The sequence below is a fragment of the Procambarus clarkii genome, chromosome 13, assembly GCF_040958095.1.
Source record: "Procambarus clarkii isolate CNS0578487 chromosome 13, FALCON_Pclarkii_2.0, whole genome shotgun sequence".
Lineage (NCBI taxonomy): Eukaryota > Metazoa > Arthropoda > Malacostraca > Decapoda > Cambaridae > Procambarus > Procambarus clarkii.
The window spans coordinates 25,751,461-25,772,700 of NC_091162.1; the positions used below are offsets into that span (position 1 = coordinate 25,751,461).

The 21,240-nt window shown below is 48.2% G+C and overlaps 1 protein-coding gene across 1 annotated transcript in view; it reads right to left on the reverse strand.

Moving 5' to 3' along the window:
- The window catches only part of LOC138364410 (uncharacterized), a 36,018-nt gene extending 21,230 nt beyond the window's left edge, over positions 1-14,788 (reverse strand). The window contains exon 1 of the mRNA XM_069324034.1: positions 14,687-14,788. Within this exon, the coding sequence (XP_069180135.1) occupies positions 14,687-14,788 (102 nt within the window). The remainder of the gene's footprint in view (positions 1-14,686) is intronic.
- Between the last annotated feature and the right edge of the window lie 6,452 nt (positions 14,789-21,240).

The following is a 21,240-nucleotide window of genomic DNA, read 5'->3' on the forward strand; positions in this document are numbered from 1 at the left end:
AGCCATGAATGGTGGCCCAAGATGACACGACATCAATCGCAAGTTGAAGCCGTCGTTGAAGGAGAGGTGAGTCATCACCTCGACAGCAGGGAGTACAATCGTCGACATAAAGCGCTGAGAATATTCCAGAGGGAAGGGAGGACAGAAGGCCATTGAAGGTAACCAGAAAAAGAGTAGTGCACAGAACACTACCTTGGGGCACACCTTTGTATTGCCGAAAAGAGGTAGAGAGAGCGATACCAAGCCTCAGTCTAAACAAACGACTAGAGAGGAAGCTTCGGAGGAAGAGAGGGAGATTACCACGAAGGCTAAAAGAAAGGAGTTGGGACAGAATATGGTATCTCCAGGTGGTGTCGAATGACTTTTCCAGGTCAAAATGGACAGCAACAACGGAGGTCTTTGCAGCAAAAGCAGTACGAATACACACCTATAAGTTCACCAAGACATCAGTCATACTGTGCCACTTGCCAAAGCCAAATTGAGAAGGGGAGAGGTGGTGATTGTGTTCTAATAACCACATCATACGGACATTGACCATACGTTCAAAGAGTTTGCAGACATAACTCGAGAAGGCAATGAGGCGGAAGTTTTTAGGGGATGACCCTAGAGACCCTGGGTTCTGAATAAGAAAAACAACCGCTTCGAGCCAGTCCTCAGGGACAGACGACGACTCCCAGATATGGTTATACAGATTCAGTAAATTCTGAAACCCGCATGGAGGGAAATGACGAAGCATCTCATAATGAATGTCATCTGAGCCCGCTGCCGTAGAACCTCAGAGGGCCAGGGCAGACTGAAGTTTGAAGAGAGAGAAGCGATCGTTATAGGGAAGCCGGAGATGAGTGCGAAAATCTAAGGAATAAGATTAAAAAATGGGCTTACGAATAGGGAAAGATGGAGGAAGATGAGAACCAGAGCTGACAGTCGAAAAGTGGGAACCCTGTTCGGTCGTGACCATCACTGGATCCGCCACAAGAGTACCGTGGAGGTGAAGGACTGGCGAGACATCTGGAATAAACTTACCTGTTATCTTGCGGATTTTCTTAAGATCTGGAGCAGAGGAGTATCAAACGTAATGGTGGATACATAAGAGTTCCGAAGAGGATATCAATACGAATCAAAAGAGCAGCAGAATTATGGGCCCCAGCCAAAGGTGGAGGGTGGGGGGGGGGGGAGAGAGAAAGAAATAACAGTGGAAGTGACCAGGACGAGCACCAAGCATCAGCTCCTGGAGACAGACACAAAGTGGTGAAAACTGTGTTATCAGAAGTTGGAGTTCATGGAAGTTGGCATAAAATCCACAAATATTCCATTGAAGAATAGACATTGTCAAAAATAGAGAGAACAGAAACAGAGAAAAGGAAGAAACAAAGGCAAAGAAGAACACAGTATACTACGTAGGATCAGGATCAGGATCAGTGAAATCGGGGTTAGGGGTCATAGGTAAATCTATCAAGGACGATGGCGTCCAGGGAGTGGGAGGACGGAGCAGAGGCAGACGGACAGTCCGGACCGTGGGGGGGGGGGGGGCATTAGAGAGAACATAAGAACATAAGAACAAAGGTAACTGCAGAAGGCCTATTGGCCCATACGAGGCAGCTCCTATTCTATAACCACCCAATCCCACTCATATACTTGTCCAACCCGTGCTTGAAACAATCGAGGGACCCCACCTCCACAATGTTACGCGGCAATTGGTTCCACAAATCAACAACCCTGTTACTGAACCAGTATTTACCCAAGTCTTTCCTAAATCTAAACTTATCCAATTTATATCCATTGTTTCGTGTTCTGTCCTGTGTTGATACTTTTAATACCCTATTAATATCCCCCTTGTTATGTCCATTCACCCACTTGTAAACCTCTATCATGTCACCCCTAACTCTTCGCCTTTCCAGTGAATGCAACTTAAGCTTTGTTAATCTTTCTTCATATGAAAGATTTCTAATTTGGGGAATTAACTTAGTCATCCTACGCTGGACACGTTCAAGTGAATTTATATCCATTCTATAATATGGCGACCAAAACTGGACTGCATAATCTAAATGGGGCCTAACTAGAGCAAGATATAGCTTGAGAACCACACCAGGTGTCTTGTTACTAACGCTGCGATTAATAAATCCAAGTGTCCGATTTGCCTTATTACGAACATTTATGCATTGATCCTTTTGTTTTAAATTCTTACTAATCATAACTCCCAGATCCCTTTCGCAATCCGACTTCGCAATCACAACACCATCTAGCTCGTATCTTGTAACTCTATCATCATTACCTAACCTCAGAACTTTACATTTATCAGCATTAAACTGCATCTGCCAATCCTTTGACCATTTCAAAACCCTATCTAGATCAACTTGAAGTGATAGTGAGTCCTCCTCCGAATTAATTTCCCTACCGATTTTCGTATCATCGGCAAATTTGCAAATGTTGCTACTCAAACCTGAATCTAAATCATTTATATATATTATAAACAACAGAGGTCCCAGGACAGAGCCTTGAGGCACTCCACTTACAACATTTTCCCACTCTGACTTGATTCCATTTATACTAACTCTCTGTTTCCTATGGTATAGCCATGCCCTAATCCAGCTTAATATAGCACCCCCAATACCATGAGACTCTATCTTTTTAATCAGTCTTTCATGTGGCACTGTATCAAAAGCTTTGCTAAAGTCAAGGTATACAACATCGCAATCCTTACCACTATCAACTGCCTCAACAATGCTAGAATAAAAAGATAACAAATTTGTTAAACATGAACGGCCATTTATAAAACCATGTTGCGACTCAATTATTAATTTATGTTTTTCAAGATGAAGACGAATTTTATTTGCTATTATAGATTCGAGTAACTTTCCCACAATAGACGTTAGGCTAATTGGTCGATAGTTAGACGCAAGTGATCTATCTCCTTTCTTAAAAACTGGTATCACATTAGCAACTTTCCAAAACTCTGGCACTCTGCCTGACTCTATTGATTTATTAAATATGGTAGACAGTGGGTCACAAAGCTCCTCTTTGCATTCTTTAAGCACCCTGGCAAACACTTCATCCGGCCCTGGGGATTTGTTTGGTTTGAGTTTTACTATTTGTTTAAGAACATCCTCCCAGGTAACTGCTAAACTCGTCAACCTGTCCTCGTCGCCACCCACATAGACTTGTTCGGCTGAAGGCATATTGTTAAGTTCCTCTTTAGTAAATACAGATACAAAATATTTATTAAAAATACTACTCATCTCTTCATCACTATCTGTTATTTGACCTGTCTCAGTTTTTAATGGACCTATCCTTTCCCTAGTCTTAGTACGATATAACTGAAAAAACCCTTTAGGATTTGTCTTTGCTTGCCCTGCTATGCGAACTTCATAGTTTCTTTTTGCTTTCCTTATCTCTTTTTTAACATTTCTAACCAGTTGTACGAATTCCTGTTCTAAAGTGACCTCCCCATTTTTAATCCTTTTGTACCAAGCTCTCTTTTTACCTATAAGGTTCTTCAAATTCTTTGTTATCCACTTTGGGTCATTAGTATTCGATCTATTCAATTTGTATGGTATACTACGTTCCTGTGCTTTGTTTAGAATATTCTTAAATAAGTTATATATTGAATCCACATCGAAATCCTCATTTAAGTCACCTATCGCTGGGTTCATGTCTCGCTCCAAGACCGGCCCACACCCCATACCCAAGACTTTCCAATCAATTTGACCCAATTACCAATCAATTTGACCCAAGAGGAGTGGTCAATTGTTTTTCTTTTTAATTATCAGGGGAAAACACCAAGCCATTACGACTTTATAGCACTTAGAAGGGGTCAGGATGAGGATTTTAGGATGGGATGGGGGTTGGGGGAAGGAATGGTGCCCAACCACTTGGACGGTTGGGAATTGAACGCCGACCTGCATTAAGCGAGACCATCACTCTACCATCCACCCGAAGTGGCTGGAGGGGGAGGCCAAGGGAATCAAAAGTGAGGGGGGGGGGCAGAAACAGGGGAGCACACCTCATCAAGGGCAATAACTGAGAGAGAATCAAGGACCAAGGGAACCCCCATAGCTGGGACAGGGAGCTCGACCACCGAAATGGGAGGGGATGCAGGGATAGAATCGTAGTCGGAAGGCGGGAAAAAAAGTGATGCCCTTCTCACCTGCTGGGGAGGAAGAAGGAGAGGAGTCAGACTTACGTTTCTTACTTAAAGAGAGAGGAGACAGCCTCCATAGTCTCAACAGGAGAAGGAGAACGAGAGCGAGCAACATGAAGATTGCTGGGAAGATGATGGACAACAGCCTGGACAGGTAGACGGCTTAGAGAGCCAAAAGTACAGAGGGGGAGAGCTGGGAAGAACGATCGGGGGGAGGGGGGGGGGTTGGAAGAGGACATAGGAGACGGGCAGACTGGGAAGAAAAGAGACACCAGACGAAGACCAGGAGGAGGACCTTCTGGTTCAGAACATAAAGAAGCAGGGGAGGAGTCGGTGGGTTTGTCCGGGGTCCAAGGTCAAGAAGAGGGGAGGGCGAGGAGAGGTAGAACGCAACACACGGGCATAAGACATGCCAGCGAAAGAGGAGAGATGGTGGACTGGGCATCTCCCCTCAGGAAAAGACAAACAATCGCGGTGCTTCAAATTGAGGACAGCTTCCTCAAATGTGTAGTGCTCACATGCGAGGGAGAAGGTAGGGTGGGCGTCACCGCAATTGATGCAGTGAACCTGGGAAGAAGAGCACTCCGTCTTAGAGTGACTCGAGTCTCCACACAAGGGGCATCGAGACACTGCACTTGTGCATTTGAGAGCACCATGCCCAAAGTTCCAGCACCTATTGCAAAGTCTAGGAGAGGGAATGTACTCCTGAACCAGCATCTGGAACCAGCAAGAATTATAGAAGGCGGAAGTGTCCTGCTATCAAAAGTGATCTTCACATCTCGAAGAGGCTGATGACGACGACCACGAAGGGGACGACCACGAAGGGGACGACCACGAAGGGGACGACCACGAAGGGGACGACCACGAAGGGATCGAGTGAACGTATCAACCTGGAGGACAGAATGACCTTTGGCTTCAAGGTTATGTTTAATATCTTCGTGACAGTCTTACAGATCCCTAACAAGAGTCGCAACCTGGTGCAGGAGGATAACAGTACCAATACTGGCATTTAACCGGGCATTTTTGGAGATCCTAACAGGAGGTCTCCTCAATGATGGGCAATGAGGCTAAGCGGGCAGCTGCTTTCTGAGAAGGATCAGCAACATGTGTACCAGTACGGGTGAGGTTAAAAGTAACAGAGGTGTCCACTGAATCAACGAGGTGTTTGTGGAGGAAGAAATCGTCGTCAGGCCATGTAGAATCCAGAGGGTTGGGATCAAAGTATTTAGTCCACGTGGCAGGACCAAACAAGGCGTGGAATGTATTAACACGGAAAGGAATCGTCCGAGTGCGTTCGTGGGGGCGGTCGGCGCCGAGCACCCCCAGTAAGAGGGGGGGGGGGTTAAAGGCGCAGTTGTCACAATGAAAGAAGGAACCACTCCAGGTGATGAGGCAACCCGTTCTCGCAAATTTAATAAGTCAATATTGACTTATTAAATATGTGCATAGGTGACATACTTAACATAATAGTTTAAATTTGCGAGAACGGGTTGAGTTGGAAGACCCCGGGCTCCGCTACACTGGGCCCAGACCAAGCTCCTCTTTTGATCCTCCCGACTCCTCCCCCCCCCCCCCCCGCCTCCTCCGCTCCCTCCCACCTCTGTGGTAGGCTTGAGCCCCAAGCCCCCAGTGATGACCACCTCATCCAACCCGTTCTCGCAAATTTAATAAGTCAGTATTGACTTATTAAATATGTGCATAGGTGACACCAACTCAGTCTGACTCCACCCACAAGTCTGGGAAGTTATAAAAGGATCATTCAGATCATAGATCATTCAGATCATTTGCAGTCTCCGTGGTGTAGTGGTAAGACACTCGCCTGGCGTTCCGCGAGCGCTATGTCATGGGTTCGTATCCTGGCCGGGGAGGATTTACTGGGCGCAATTCCTTAACTGTAGCCTCTGTTTAACGCAACAGTAAAATGTGTACTTGGATGAAAAAACGATTCTTCGCGGCAGGGGATCGTATTCCAGGGACCATAGGATTAAGGACTTGCCCGAAACGCTACGCGTACTAGTGGCTGTACAAGAATGTAACAACTCTTGTATATATCTCAAAAAAAAAAAAAAAAAATAGAAACGAGTCGGTAATAATTTAATTCACGAATAAGTCCCCATACCCACCATGAAGCCACAATTAGATAGGACACCCGACAAGACGGGGGCCTCCCCCCCCCCCGGAGTGCATCATGAATATACGCCCCCCAATCGCCACCTTAAGAACCTTCAGGCCGTCGAGATCAGGTTCAGCAACAAAGACAAAGATTGACAATAAAAGCGTCCCCCTTCGCTCGCAACGTCGGCACCACAGTTCTACGGGTGAGAGTGCGCCTCCCCAAACACCCGGGCATCAAAACAGAAGATGTCCAACAGAATAATAAAAAATTGCAAAAGGTCGGCAGGACATGACAATTAGAAAGGAAAAGAGGGAAGGGTGAGGGGGGGGGGGGAGAGGAAAAATGAAACATAAGGAATAGGAAATATCATCCAACATAATTAGTGAAGACGGCAGCAGGAGCATAAGACTTCAAGAGGACTGAGGACCGCCCCATGGAGCATCACACCCCGGCAGCCGCCCACCAGGCCCCCTAAAGACGACAATGGGCTGGAAAGGAAGGGGTCAATAAACATAAAACCCGCACACCCTCGGGACGGAAGTATTACGTCACGACGGGGAAGTGTTGACCTGTGTGACCGTCGGATCTTGCCTCTCTCTGACTGGTCAGTAATTACTGCAGGTGAGACCAGCGCCTGAGGCCTCCAGGCCGGCCCCTCCCTATTGTCCCTCCAGATTGTCATCCAACAGACAGCAGGATACACGCGGAGAGACCTATATCACGCTCCTCGGTCTACACACACTAACTGTACACACACTAACTGTTTACCTGCTGGTCGGTCTGCAAGTGACTGTGGTGGCCTTAGTAACCCTCCAGATGGGCTAAGTCTTAAGCCCAACACATCAGACTTCATTATTATACATATATAAAATGATGTGTGGTGACGATATGAGGAGTGTGTATACCCAGGACGCTATACCGTTGACGAGGTGAGGGAGACGTGACCGGAGAGAGACAGTGAATGGAGAGGGAGCAACTTTCTCCCGGACCTTGTGAACCTTGACTTATCTTACATGAGGCAGCCTCGCCACTCACTGTGACGTCACCTCTCCTCTCTCACTCTCACTCTCACTCTCACTCTCACTCTCTCTTTCACTCACTCTCACCTAACATACTCTTTTACTATCTCTCTCTCTCTCTCTCTCTCTATCTTAAAAATGTACTTAGATCATGCAGTAGTCAGGGAGAGTAAGCCTATACTTTCAGATTCAGATACTTTATTCAGGTAAAGGTACACACAAACACTGCAGACGAGTTACAAACATGTGTTGGATTTACAGATAGAGGCAGTACATACAATACCTAAAGTCACTAGTACGCATAGCGTTTCTGGCAGTACTTAGCTCATCCAAGCACCCCCGAGGTCAACCACAGATCTTCTCCCAGGATGCGGACCACAACAATTTCCTAACTCCAGAGTGTATTTTAATGCTTGCTGGATAGCGGCCTTAGGAGAAAGGAAACGTGCCCAACCGTTTCTGTCCAAAGCAAGGACAGAATCCGGGTACACTAGACTGTCAGCAAACGACGCACACCTCCTCCCTCATCCAAGATTTTCATAACAATTTTGGTGACTGCAGGTAACGGAATAATATTAATGGAGCGGGTGGCTGCAACGTAATCACTGTGAGCAATGTTTATATAAGTAAAACTAGAAGCTATCTATTATATCCGCCAGATAAGAGTGCGCTCGTAGCCTCCTCACTCGGCGCCCCCGCCACTCTCCGCGGGAGGACCTGCCTCTACTTGCTCCTGGAAATGACGCAATCGTAAAATAATTTACATCCTAAATACTCAGATATTTCCTCATACACCTGGGCTGGCAGACGCGCCCGGGAGGCCACTCCTGCCCCGGCCTCACCATCTGCGCTTTCTTCTCTTGCCTCACACACCCGTGGCCCGGCTACTGCGCTTCATGCTGCACACTGTGTAGGGCAGTGCTTCATGCTGCACACCTTGTAGGGCAGTGCTTCATGCTGCACACCTTGTAGGGCAGTGCTTCATGCTGCACACCTTGTAGGGCAGTGCTTCATGCTGCACACTGTGTAGGGCAGTGCTTCATGCTGCACACTGTGTAGGGCAGCGCTTCATGCTGCACACCTTGTAGGGCAGTGCTTCATACTGCACACCTTGTAGGGCAGTGCTTCATGCTGCACACCTTGTAGGGCAGTGCTTCATGCTGCACACCTTGTAGGGCAGTGCTTCATGCTGCACACCTTGTAGGGCAGTGCTTCATGCTGCACACCTTGTAGGGCAGTGCTTCATGCTGCACACCTTGTAGGGCAGTGCTTCATGCTGCACACCTTGTAGGGTAGTGCTTCATACTGCACATTGCATAGGGTAGTGCTTCATGCTGCACACTGTGTAGGGCAGTGCTTCATACTGCACACTGTGTAGGGCAGTGCATCATGCTGCACACCTTGTAGGGCAGTGCATCATGCTGCACACTGTGTAGGGTAGTGCTTCATACTGCACATTGTGTAGGGTAGTGCTTCATGCTGCACACTGTGTAGGGCAGTGCTTCATGCTGCACACCTTGTAGGGTAGTGCTTCATGCTGCACACCTTGTAGGGCAGTGCTTCATGCTGCACACCTTGTAGGGTAGTGCTTCATGCTGCACACTGTGTAGGGCAGTGCTTCATACTGCACATTGTGTAGGGCTGTGCTTCATGCTGCACACCTTGTAGGGCAGTGCTTCATGCTGCACACTGTGTAGGGTAGTGCTTCATACTGCACATTGTGTAGGGCAGTGCTTCATACTGCACACTGTGTAGGGCAGTGCTTCATGCTGCACCCTGTGTAGGGCAGTGCTTCATGCTGCACACTGTGTAGGGCAGTGCTTCATGCTGCACACTGTGTAGGGTAGTGCTTCATGCTGCACACTGTGTAGGGCAGTGCTTCATACTGCACACGTGTAGGGCAGTGCTTCATGCTGCACACTGTGTAGGGCAGTGCTTCATGCTGCACACTGTGTAGGGCAGTGCTTCATACTGCACACTGTGTAGGGCAGTGCTTCATGCTGCACACTGTGTAGGGCAGTGCTTCATGCTGCACACTGTGTAGGGCAGTGCTTCATACTGCACATTGTGTAGGGCTGTGCTTCATGCTGCACACCTTGTAGGGCAGTGCTTCATGCTGCACACTGTGTAGGGTAGTGCTTCACACTGCACATTGTGTAGGGCAGTGCTTCATACTGCACACTGTGTAGGGCAGTGCTTCATGCTGCACCCTGTGTAGGGCAGTGCTTCATGCTGCACACTGTGTAGGGCAGTGCTTCATGCTGCACACTGTGTAGGGTAGTGCTTCATGCTGCACACTGTGTAGGGCAGTGCTTCATACTGCACACGTGTAGGGCAGTGCTTCATGCTGCACACTGTGTAGGGCAGTGCTTCATGCTGCACACTGTGTAGGGCAGTGCTTCATACTGCACACTGTGTAGGGCAGTGCTTCATGCTGCACACTGTGTAGGGCAGTGCTTCATGCTGCACACTGTGTAGGGCAGTGCTTCATACTGCACACAGTGTAGGGCAGTGCTTCATGCTGCACACTGTGTAGGGCAGTGCTTCATACTGCACTCCTTGTAGGGTAGTGCTTCATGCTGCACACCTTATAGCACAGTGCTTCATGTTGCACATTGTGTAGGGTAGTGATTCATACTGCACACTGTGTAGGGCAGTGCTTCATACTGCACACTGTGTAGGGCAGTGCTTCATACTGCACACTGTGTAGGGTAGTGCTTCATGCTGCACATTGTGTAGGGTAGTGCTTCATGCTGCACACTGTGTAGGGTAGTGCTTCATACTGCACACTGTGTAGGGCAGTGCTTCATACTGCACACTGTGTAGGGTAGTGCTTCATACTGCACACTGTGTAGGGCAGTGCTTCATGCTGCACACTGTGTAGGGTAGTACTTCATGCTGCACACTGTGTAGGGCAGTGCTTCATACTGCACACTGTGTAGGGTAGTGCTTCATACTGCACACTGTGTAGGGCAGTGCTTCATGCTGCACACTGTGTAGGGCAGTGCTTCATGCTGCACACTGTGTAGGGCAGTGCTTCATGCTGCACACTGTGTAGGGCAGTGCTTCATACTGCACACTGTGTAGGGTAGTGCTTCATGCTGCACACCTTGTAGCACAGTGCTTCATGCTGCACACTGTATAGGGTAGTGCTTCATACTGCACACTGTGTAGGGCAGTGCTTCATGCTGCACACTGTGTAGGGCAGTGCTTCATGCTGCACACTGTGTAGGGCAGTGCTTCATACTGCACACTGTGTAGGGCAGTGCTTCATGCTGCACACCTTGTAGCACAGTGCTTCATGCTACACACCTAGTAGCACAGTGCTTCATGCTGCACACTGTGTAGGGTAGTGCTTCATGCTGCACACCTTGTAGCACAGTGCTTCATGCTGCACACCTTGTAGCACAGTGCTTCATGCTGCACACTGTGTAGGGCAGTGCTTCATACTGCACACCTAGTAGGGCAGTGCTTCATACTGCACACCTTGTAGGGCAGTGCTTCATACTGCACACCTTGTAGCACAGTGCTTCATAATGCACACTGTGTAGGGCAGTGCTTCATGCTGCACACTGTGTAGGGTAGTGCTCCATACTACACATTGTGTAGGGTAGTGCTTCATGCTGCACATTGTGTAGGACAGTGCTTCATACTGCACACTGTGTAGGGCAGTGCTTCATGCTGCACACTGTGTAGGGCAGTGCTTCATACTGCACACTGTGTAGGGCAGTGCTTCATGCTGCACACTGTGTAGGGTAGTGCTCCATACTACACATTGTGTAGGGTAGTGCTTCATGCTGCACATTGTGTAGGGCAGTGCTTCATACTGCACACTGTGTAGGGTAGTGCTTCAAACTGCACACTGTGTAGGGCAGTGCTCCATACTACACATTGTGTAGGGTAGTGCTTCATGCTGCACATTGTGTAGGGCAGTGCTTCATACTGCACACTGTGTAGGGCAGTGCTTCATGCTGCACACTGTGTAGGGCAGTGCTTCATACTGCACACTGTGTAGGGCAGTGCTTCATACTGCACACTGTGTAAGGCAGTGCTTCATACTGCACACTGTGTAGGGCAGTGCTTCATGCTGCACACTGTGTAGGGTAGTGCTTCAAGCTGCACACTGTGTAGGGCAGTGCTTCATACTGCACACTGTGTAGGGTAGTGCTTCATACTGCACACCTTGTAGCACAGTGCTTCATACTGCACACCTTGTAGGGCAGTGCTTCATACTGCACACCTTGTAGGGCACTGCTTCATGCTGCACACCTTGTAGCACAGTGCTTCATACTGCACACTGTGTAGGGCAGTGCTTCATACTGCACACTGCGTAGGGCAGTGCTTCATACTGCACACTGTGTAGGGCAGTGCTTCATACTGCACACCTTGAAGGGCAGTGCTTCATACTGCACACTGTGTAGGGTAGTGCTTTATAGTGCACACTGTGTAGGGCAATGCTCCATACTGCACACTGTGTAGGGTAGTGCTTCATGCTGCACACCTTGTAGCACAGTGCTTCATACTGCACACTGTGTAGGGTAGTGCTTCATGCTGCACACTGTGTAGGGTAGTGCTTCATGCTGCACACTGTGTAGGGCAGTGCTTCATGCTGCACACTGTGTAGGGTAGTGCTTCATGCTGCACACCTTGTAGCACAGTGCTTCATACTGCACACTGTGTATGGTAGTGCTTCATACTGCACACTGTGTAGGGTAGTGCTTCATGCTGCACACTGTGTAGGGTAGTGCTTCATGCTGCACACTGTGTAGGGCAGTGCTTCATACTGCACACTGTGTAGGGTAGTGCTTCATGCTGCACACTGTGTATGGTAGTGCTTCATACTGCACACTGTGTATGGTAGTGCTTCATACTGCACACTGTGTATGGTAGTGCTTCATACTGCACACTATGTAGGGTAGTGCTTCATGCTGCACACTGTGTAGGGTAGTGCTTCATGCTGCACACTGTGTAGGGCAGTGCTTCATACTGCACACTGTGTAGGGCAGTGCTTCATACTGCACACTGTGTAGGGCAGTGCTTCATACTGCACACTGTGTAGGGCAGTGCTTCATGCTGCACACTGTGTAGGGCAGTGCTTCATGCTGCACACTGTGTAGGGCAGTGCTTCATGCTGCACACTGTGTAGGGTAGTGCTTCATACTGCACACTGTGTAGGGCAGTGCTTCATACTGCACATTGTGTAGGGTAGTGCTTCATGCTGCACATTGTGTAGGGCAGTGCTTCATAGTGCACACTGTGTAGGGCAGTGCTTCATGCTGCACACTGTGTAGGGCAGTGCTTCATACTGCACACTGTGTAGGGCAGTGCTTCATACTGCACACTGTGTAGGGCAGTGCTTCATACTGCACACTGTGTAGGGCAGTGCTTCATGCTGCACACTGTGTAGGGTAGTGCTTCAAGCTGCACACTGTGTAGGGCAGTGCTTCATACTGCACACTGTGTAGGGTAGTGCTTCATACTGCACACCTTGTAGCACAGTGCTTCATACTGCCCACCTTGTAGGGCAGTGCTTCATACTGCACACCTTGTAGGGCAGTGCTTCATGCTGCACACCTTGTAGCACAGTGCTTCATACTGCACACTGTGTAGGGTAGTGCTTCATACTGCACACTGTGTAGGGCAGTGCTTCATACTGCACACTGTGTAGGGCAGTGCTTCATACTGCACACCTTGTAGGGCGGTGCTTCATACTGTACACTGTGTAGGGTAGTGCTTTATACTGCACACTGTGTAGGGCAATGCTCCATACTGCACACTGTGTAGGGTAGTGCTTCATGCTGCACACCTTGTAGCACAGTGCTTCATACTGCACACTGTGTAGGGTAGTGCTTCATGCTGCACACTGTGTAGGGTAGTGCTTCATGCTGCACACTGTGTAGGGCAATGCTTCATGCTGCACACTGTGTAGGGTAGTGCTTCATGCTGCACACCTTGTAGCACAGTGCTTCATACTGCACACTGTGTAGGGTAGTGCTTCATACTGCACACTGTGTAGGGTAGTGCTTCATGCTGCACACTGTGTAGGGTAGTGCTTCATGCTGCACACTGTGTAGGGCAGTGCTTCATACTGCACACTGTGTAGGGTAGTGCTTCATGCTGCACACCTTGTAGCACAGTGCTTCATACTGCACACTGTGTATGGTAGTGCTTCATTCTGCACACTGTGTAGGGTAGTGCTTCATGCTGCACACTGTGTAGGGTAGTGCTTCATGCTGCACACTGTGTAGGGCAGTGCTTCATACTGCACACTGTGTAGGGCAGTGCTTCATACTGCACACTGTGTAGGGCAGTGCTTCATACTGCACACTGTGTAGGGCAGTGCTTCATGCTGCACACTGTTTAGGGCAGTGCTTCATGCTGCACACTGTGTAGGGCAGTGCTTCATGCTGCACACTGTGTAGGGCAGTGCTTCATACTGCACACTGTGTAGGGCAGTGCTTCATACTGCACACTGTGTAGGGCAGTGCTTCATACTGCACACTGTGTAGGGCAGTGCTTCATACTGCACACTGTGTAGGACAGTGCTTCATGCTGCGCACTGTGTAGGGCAGTGCTTCATACTGCACACTGTGTAGGGCAGTGCTTCATACTGCACACTGTGTAGGGTAGTGCTTCATGCTGCACACTGTGTAGGGTAGTGCTTCATACTGCACACTGTGTAGGGCAGTGCTTCATGCTGCACACTGTGTAAGGCAGTGCTTCATACTGCACACTGTGTAAGGCAGTTCTTCATACTGCACACTGTGTAGGGCAGTGCTTCATGCTGCACACTGTGTAAGGCAGTTCTTCATACTACACACTGTGTAAGGCATCAATTGTCCAAAGAAGGCAGTAAACCGGGAGACTGTGTAGCACCAGCAGTGTCGCGGGATATTCCAAAGGTGCTCTACTGAGGATGCCAATATGAGAACAGACACACTCACAAGACAAGCGATATCAAAGGTATATTAGACTCACCAGGAAAATTGTCCAAGGATAAATGACCTCAAGGGACATTAGGAAAGCAAGATATACGAACGTCCTGAAAATCTCGACATTTCTCAAAGCGGTGCACAACTGTAAGTGGGACAATGCAGTTTGGACAGTAAGGAGCAGGGCGGCGTTCCATTAAGTATCCGTGACTTAAGCGTGTATGGCCAATACGTAACCTAGCCAAAGCTGTTTCCCACTGTCTATTACGGTGGTAGGAAGACCAAGGGGATATGTTACTTTTGAGAGTACTCAGTTTACCAGTAACCCCACACCAGAGACTGCCAACGGTTGCAGATTGAAGAATGAATGACTGGTTAATTAAAGTCTGAATAAGAAATGACTTTTTTAGAAATAGGCCAAGTGAGGACAGCCTTCTTAGCGGCCATGTTTATTTAAGGTAATACCAATATGGCTGCTAACCCGGTAAAACTCAACTGTCTTAAATCTGCTGGAGATAAGACATAGCCAATGATGAATTTCGACTACCACAAGACGCATAGAGTTAAAGGACTCTAGAGCCATGAGGGCACGGCGGGAATCAACCACAATGACAAAGGAACGTTGACGACGGGAAAATGTTGACGAAGTGCATACAAGATTGCATAAAGTTCTGCCGTGAAGATGCTAGTCTCCGGGGGCAGGTGGCACATAGTGGTGTGGTCAAGAAAGACAACGGAGTAGTCTACGCCGTCAGCAGACTTAGGCCCGTCTGTGAAGACGGCGATGGAGCCGGAGTGGGACGAAAAGTGCTCAAGGAAACGGTGTTTCATAACCATACGGGGACGGGCCGAAGACTTTACCATGTGGGTCAAGGTCTTGCAGAACTATGCAAGTGGGACCCTCCATGGGAGCAAAGATGGAACGAAAGGAAGTATATTGCTACCATGAACTGAGAGTGAATCTTGCAAGCGAGACATTCGTACAGAAAAAGGAAGGTGGTGAAAGGGAAGAGGACCTACGAGAGGAGTCACTGTCAGAGCACGAGTGAGGATGGTGCAGGGACCGCGCAAGGTAGCGAAGGCAGTAACGATCATATAGAGACAGAACTCCAGTTTCAGCATACAGGCTCAGGTTGGGGATGAATGAAAGGCACCAGAGCTGAGGCGTAACCCAGTATAATGCAGAGCATCAAGAAGATGAAGAGTCGCTGGAGAGATGGAGGAGTAGTCGGGGCAGCCATAATTGAGAGAGGAGTGCAGACAGAGGAGTGTGCGCCTATCAGCGTCCCTGGAAGTATGAGACAAGACTAAGTAAAGGCCTTAGAGCATTCACCTCGGAAATCAGATATACGATGTGACCAAGATTAACTAGAGTCAAAGATCAACCCCAAAAGTTTAGCACAATCTTTATACAGTAGGGGACTACCGCAGAGCGACAGTGGTGGACGAAGAACGACCTGCTACCGAGTAAAAGTCATACCACATGTCGTAGTTGTGGAGAACTTGAAGCCGTGATCGGTGGTCCTGGATGACACGTCTTCAATCACAAGTTAAAGCTGTTGCCGAAGAAAAGAAATCGCCTCGAAGTAGAGGTCAGAGGAAAGGTCATCGCCCCGAAGTAGAGCGAGGTCTTCAACACAGATGGTAGAACAAACACCAGTAGGAAGTGAGGAAGGAGGCCCATTTAGGGCAACTAGGAAAAAAGTACTGCTCCGAACACTACCTTGGGGAACACCGTCATAATCAGAGAGAGTGGTACCAAGGCTCACTTCAAATGAGCGGCTAGAAAGGAAGCTTTGAGGGAAAAAAAGCACAAAGGACAAAAAGAGTGTAGTTGGGACAAAATATTCCATCTCCAGGTGGAGTCATAAGCCTTTGTCAAAGTAAAAAAGAACAGCAACAACGGAGGTCTTCGCAGCACAGGTAGTACGAGTGTTGACCTCCAAGTCCACTCCACCATCAGTCGTGCTGCGACATTTGCGAAAACCGAATTGAGATCGGGGAAAGGTTATGATAGTGTTGTAAGAATCACATCAGACCTACATTGACCATACATTCGAAAAGTTTGCGAATGCAACTCCTCGGGACACTGAGGCAAAAATCCTAAGGTAAAGTCCCTTGAGTACCGGGTTTCCGAATAGGAAGAACAACTGACTGAAGCCAGCCCTCGAGGACTGACGACGTCCCACAAATACGGTTAAAGATATTCAGCAAATACTGAAAAGTGCACCCGGGGGATGCCGGAGCATCTCGCAATGCGTGCCGTCTGATCCAGCCACTGGAGACTTACAGAGGATCAGGGCAGACTGGAGTTGACAAAGAGAGAAAGGGTGGTTATAGGGGAGCTGTGTGTGGGTGATGAAGTCTAAGGGACGGGATTCGATAAGGGGTTTACGAGTAAACAGAGCAGGAGGAAGATGAGTACTAGAGCTAACTGTTGAAAAGTGCAGACCAGTTCCGTTACGAGCAACACTGGTGATGTTCAGCCCGTCCTCCCGTTTTGGTGGTACTTATGGTAACGATGAGAACCATGGTACATATAGCGGCCTACAACCCAATTAGAAAGTAGAAATCTGTACTATTGAATTTGGACAAACCGGAAAAGTTATTGTATTTCCGTTGCAAAGACAATCTAACCTTCTTAGGCCTAATACACACTATCTGACAACTAATATAGTACATATGGGTACTATACTAGGCCTATGAATATTTAAGTTTGTTTTTAGCTTCATTTTTACGGACTATAAACTGAAAGCACCAAATTCTACAAGCTAATTACTTAGTACGTCAATGTTTGTACTATGGAGCACATAGTTACAAAAACTGCTATATAAACATTAAGATGGGTTGAGATGTTACAGGGCTCACCATACCCATCCTGTGAGTGGTGGTGGTGTTACAGGGCTCACCATACCCATCCTGTGAGTGGTGGTGGTGTTACAGGGCTCACCATACCCATCCTGTGAGTGGTGGTGGTGTTACAGGGCTCACCATACCCATCCTGTGAGTGGTGGTGGTGTTACAGGGCTCACCATACCCATCCTGTGAGTGGTGGTGGTGTTACAGGGCTCACCATACCCATCCTGTGAGTGGTGGTGGTGTTACAGGGCTCACCATACCCATCCTGTGAGTGGTGGTGGTGTTACAGGGCTCACCATACCCATCCTGCGAGTGGTGGTGGTGTTACAGGGCTCACCATACCCATCCTGTGAGTGGTGGTGGTGTTACAGGGCTCACCATACCCATCCTGCGAGTGGTGGTGGTGTTACAGGGCTCACCATACCCATCCTGTGAGTGGTGGTGGTGTTACAGGGCTCACCATACCCGTCCTGTGAGTGGTGGTGGTGTTACAGGGCTCACCATACCCATCCTGTGAGTGGTGGTGGTGTTACAGGGCTCACCATACCCGTCCTGTGAGTGGTGGTGGTGTTACAGGGCTCACCATACCCGTCCTGTGAGTGGTGGTGGTGCTACAGAGGCACAATAATGGGCTCAGGAACTGATCCCCACAATATTGGTCTTGCAAAGCAAGTTATCAGATACGAATGAAACAAAGAGGAAGAGTGTCACTGTTTGGTGAAGATTAAGCCACCATAGAGGGTGACAGCACGGGCATGAGTAGCCCGTGAGAGTGGCACTGACCCAATGCAGGCACCTCAACACTCACACCTGAGTCAACTCACGGCTGTTATGTTACCTGGGAATTTGTTGCGTAACTCTGACACCCTAAACGGTGGTCACTCACATCTTTCCTGGATCACAATATATCAAATTTATATGTTTTGTTTTCTGTTAATATATTTAATGCGTTATTCATATTGGCCTTGTTATAGATATTGGCCTTGTTATAGATATTGGCCTTGTTATAGATATTGGCCTTGTTATAGATATTGGCCTTGTTATAGATATTGGCCTTGTTATAGATATTGGCCTTGTTATAGATATTGGCCTTGTTATAGATATTGGCCTTGTTATAGATATTTGGCCTTGCTATAGATATTGGCCTTGTTATTGATATTTGGCCTTGCTATAGATATTGGCCTTGCTATAGATATTGGTCTTGTTATAGATATTGGTCTTGTTATAGATATTGGCCTTGTTATAGATATTGGCCTTGTTATAGATATTGGCCTTGTTATAGATATTGGCCTTGTTATAGATATTGGCCTTGTTATAGATATTTGGCCTTGCTATAGATATTGGCCTTGTTATTGATATTTGGCCTTGCTATAGATATTGGCCTTGCTATAGATATTGGTCTTGTTATAGATATTGGTCTTGTTATAGATATTGGCCTTGTTATAGATATTGGTCTTGTTATAGATATTGGTCTTGTTATAGATATTGGCCTTGTTATAGATATTGGTCTTGTTATAGATATTGGCCTTGTTATAGATATTGGTCTTGTTATAGATATTGGCCTTGTTATAGATATTGGCCTGCCAGAGTTGGCAGCTTCCAGTGCCAACTGTGTTCAGCAGCCATACACCGTAAAGGTGCCAACATGACTAATAATGCCAGGTAAAGTTGGTCTCATCAGAGACCACTCTGAGTACTGGCTCTGCACGAAGGATAATATTACTTTCCTGAGGACGATCGTAATTCTGGATAAAACACCTGCGGAGAACAGGGGATCACTAATAAATACCTGCATAGAAATGTCAAATGTCTTCAAACAAATTGTCCAGGACACCCAAGCTCACTCAGACGCGGCGCAGAGCGCAGTGTTGGGGGCGGCACCACAGAGCACGGTGTCGGCGGCGGCACAGCAGATCTGTGTCGGCGGCGCCACGGCAGAGCACAGTGTCGGCGGCGCCACGGCAGAGCGCGGTGTCGGCGGCGGCACAGCAGAGCGCGGTGTCGGCGCCGCCACAGCAGAGCGCGGTGTCGGCGGCGGCACAGCAGAGCGCGGTGTCGGCGCCGCCACAGCAGAGCGCGGTGTCGGCGGCGCCACAGCAGAGTGCAGTCTCTGGCAAAGGGAAACAAACAAAACAAGGACCCAAAACCTGTCGATAACATAAATGGGGAACTTGTAAACATGGGATATCGGGAAGGACAAATGGAATATGTAAATACAATCACCCCAGAAAGTGCAAAAACCTTATTAGTACATGGTAAATGTACCAAAAGCTGTGATTTCTTTCACTCAAAACTGTGCAAGAACTCTTTAGATAGGAAAGAATGCTTCAACACGGAATGTCCAGCTTTACATATAAGAGGTACCAGGCGAATAAAACCGACAGACCACCACAACTCTATTGACCAGGATGATTTTTTAGCATGAAAAAGAGTAGAAGAATGGCTAAATGGCCAGACTCTACCACCATCTCGGTCAAATGCTATAGAGAGGACACAATCACAGTAGCTTCCCTACCAGAGCCTCAGATATTAACACCTATTAAAGCATCCAGCACTTCCACGAACACGATAACATCATTTTTATTTGCCAACATTCAGGGTAAAAAACACTCTAATCTGCTGGAGGACATCAATAAAGTTCACTTTATTGATGGCCTCCTACATGAGGCACATGCAGTGTTTGCAGCCCTAACGGAAACCCACACCAAGGACTACCATGGTGGTGAAATATGGATTTTGGAATACAATCTTTTCAGATGTGACAGGAAACACCGGCTACAGGGTGGGGTCAGCCTCTACATCAAAGACACACTCATCAGCACTGAGCTGCTAAACACCTCAAATGATATGGTGGAAGTGCTGATAATCAAAATAGAGATCCTAAATGTAGTTATTGTCCTTGTATATAAGTCACCAGAGGCAAATCATCAGCAGTTTAAAGATCAACTAATGAAAATAGAACACTGCTTGGAAAACCACACAAATCCAGCTCCGAACACCATCCTGCTTGGGGACTTCAACCTACGGCACCTGAAATGGAAGACCAAAGCTGATACAGTTATATCAGAGAGAATACCAGGAAGTAGTCTAAATGAACAGGCACATGCAAATGACCTGCTACGGATGTGCGACAGGTTTGCCTTAAACCAGCAAATAGTAGAACCAACCAGAAAAGAGAACACGTTGGACCTCATTTTCACTTATAATGATAAACTGATCAGGAACATAATGATTACAAATACCTGTTACTCAGATCACAATCTAATTGAAGATCGGACAAGCATGGGGATTAGACCTGCACAACCAGTCCCCAGCCCCAGTGGAGGAGAATTCAGCAAATTCAATTTCAATAATAAACAGATAAACTGGGAGCAAATAAATCAAGACCTCACAGAAATAAACTGGGAAGAACAACTAGAAAATGCAAACCTGAACCAGTGCCTGGAAAAAATAAGCTCAGAAGCACTAGAAATATGTTCAAACCGCATACCCCTAAGAAAAAAAGAGGAAGAGATGCAGATTGGAACGAAAACGTCGTTCCCTCTATAGGTGAAGAAAACGCCTCTACCCTTTACACCATCACCTGATGCAGGCAATGTGGGCCGGGTCACCATCACCTGGTGCAGGCAGTGTGGGCCGGGTCACCATCACCTGGTGTAGGCAGTGTTGGCCGGGTCACCATCACCTGGTGTAGGCAATGTGGGCCGGGTCACCATCACCTGGTGTAGACAGTGTTGGCCGGGTCACCATCACCTGGTGTAGGCAGTGTGGGCCGGGTCACCATCACCTGGTGTAGGCCGGGTCACCATCACCTGGTGTAGGCAGTGTGGGCCGGGTCACCATCACCTGGTGCAGGCAGTGTGGGCCGGGTCACCATCACCTGGTGTAGGCAGTGTGGGCCGGGTCACCATCACCTGGTGCAGGCAGTGTGGGCCGGGTCACCATCACCTGGTGTAGGCCGGGTCACCATCACCTGGTGTAGGCAGTGTGGGCCGGGTCACCATCACCTGGTGCAGGCAGTGTGGGCCGGGTCACCATCACCTGGTGTAGGCAGTGTGGGCCGGGTCACCATCACCTGGTGCAGGCAGTGTGGGCCGAGTCACCATCACCTGGTGTAGGCAGTGTGGGCCGGGTCACCATCACCTGGTGCAGGCAGTGTGGGCCGGGTCACCATCA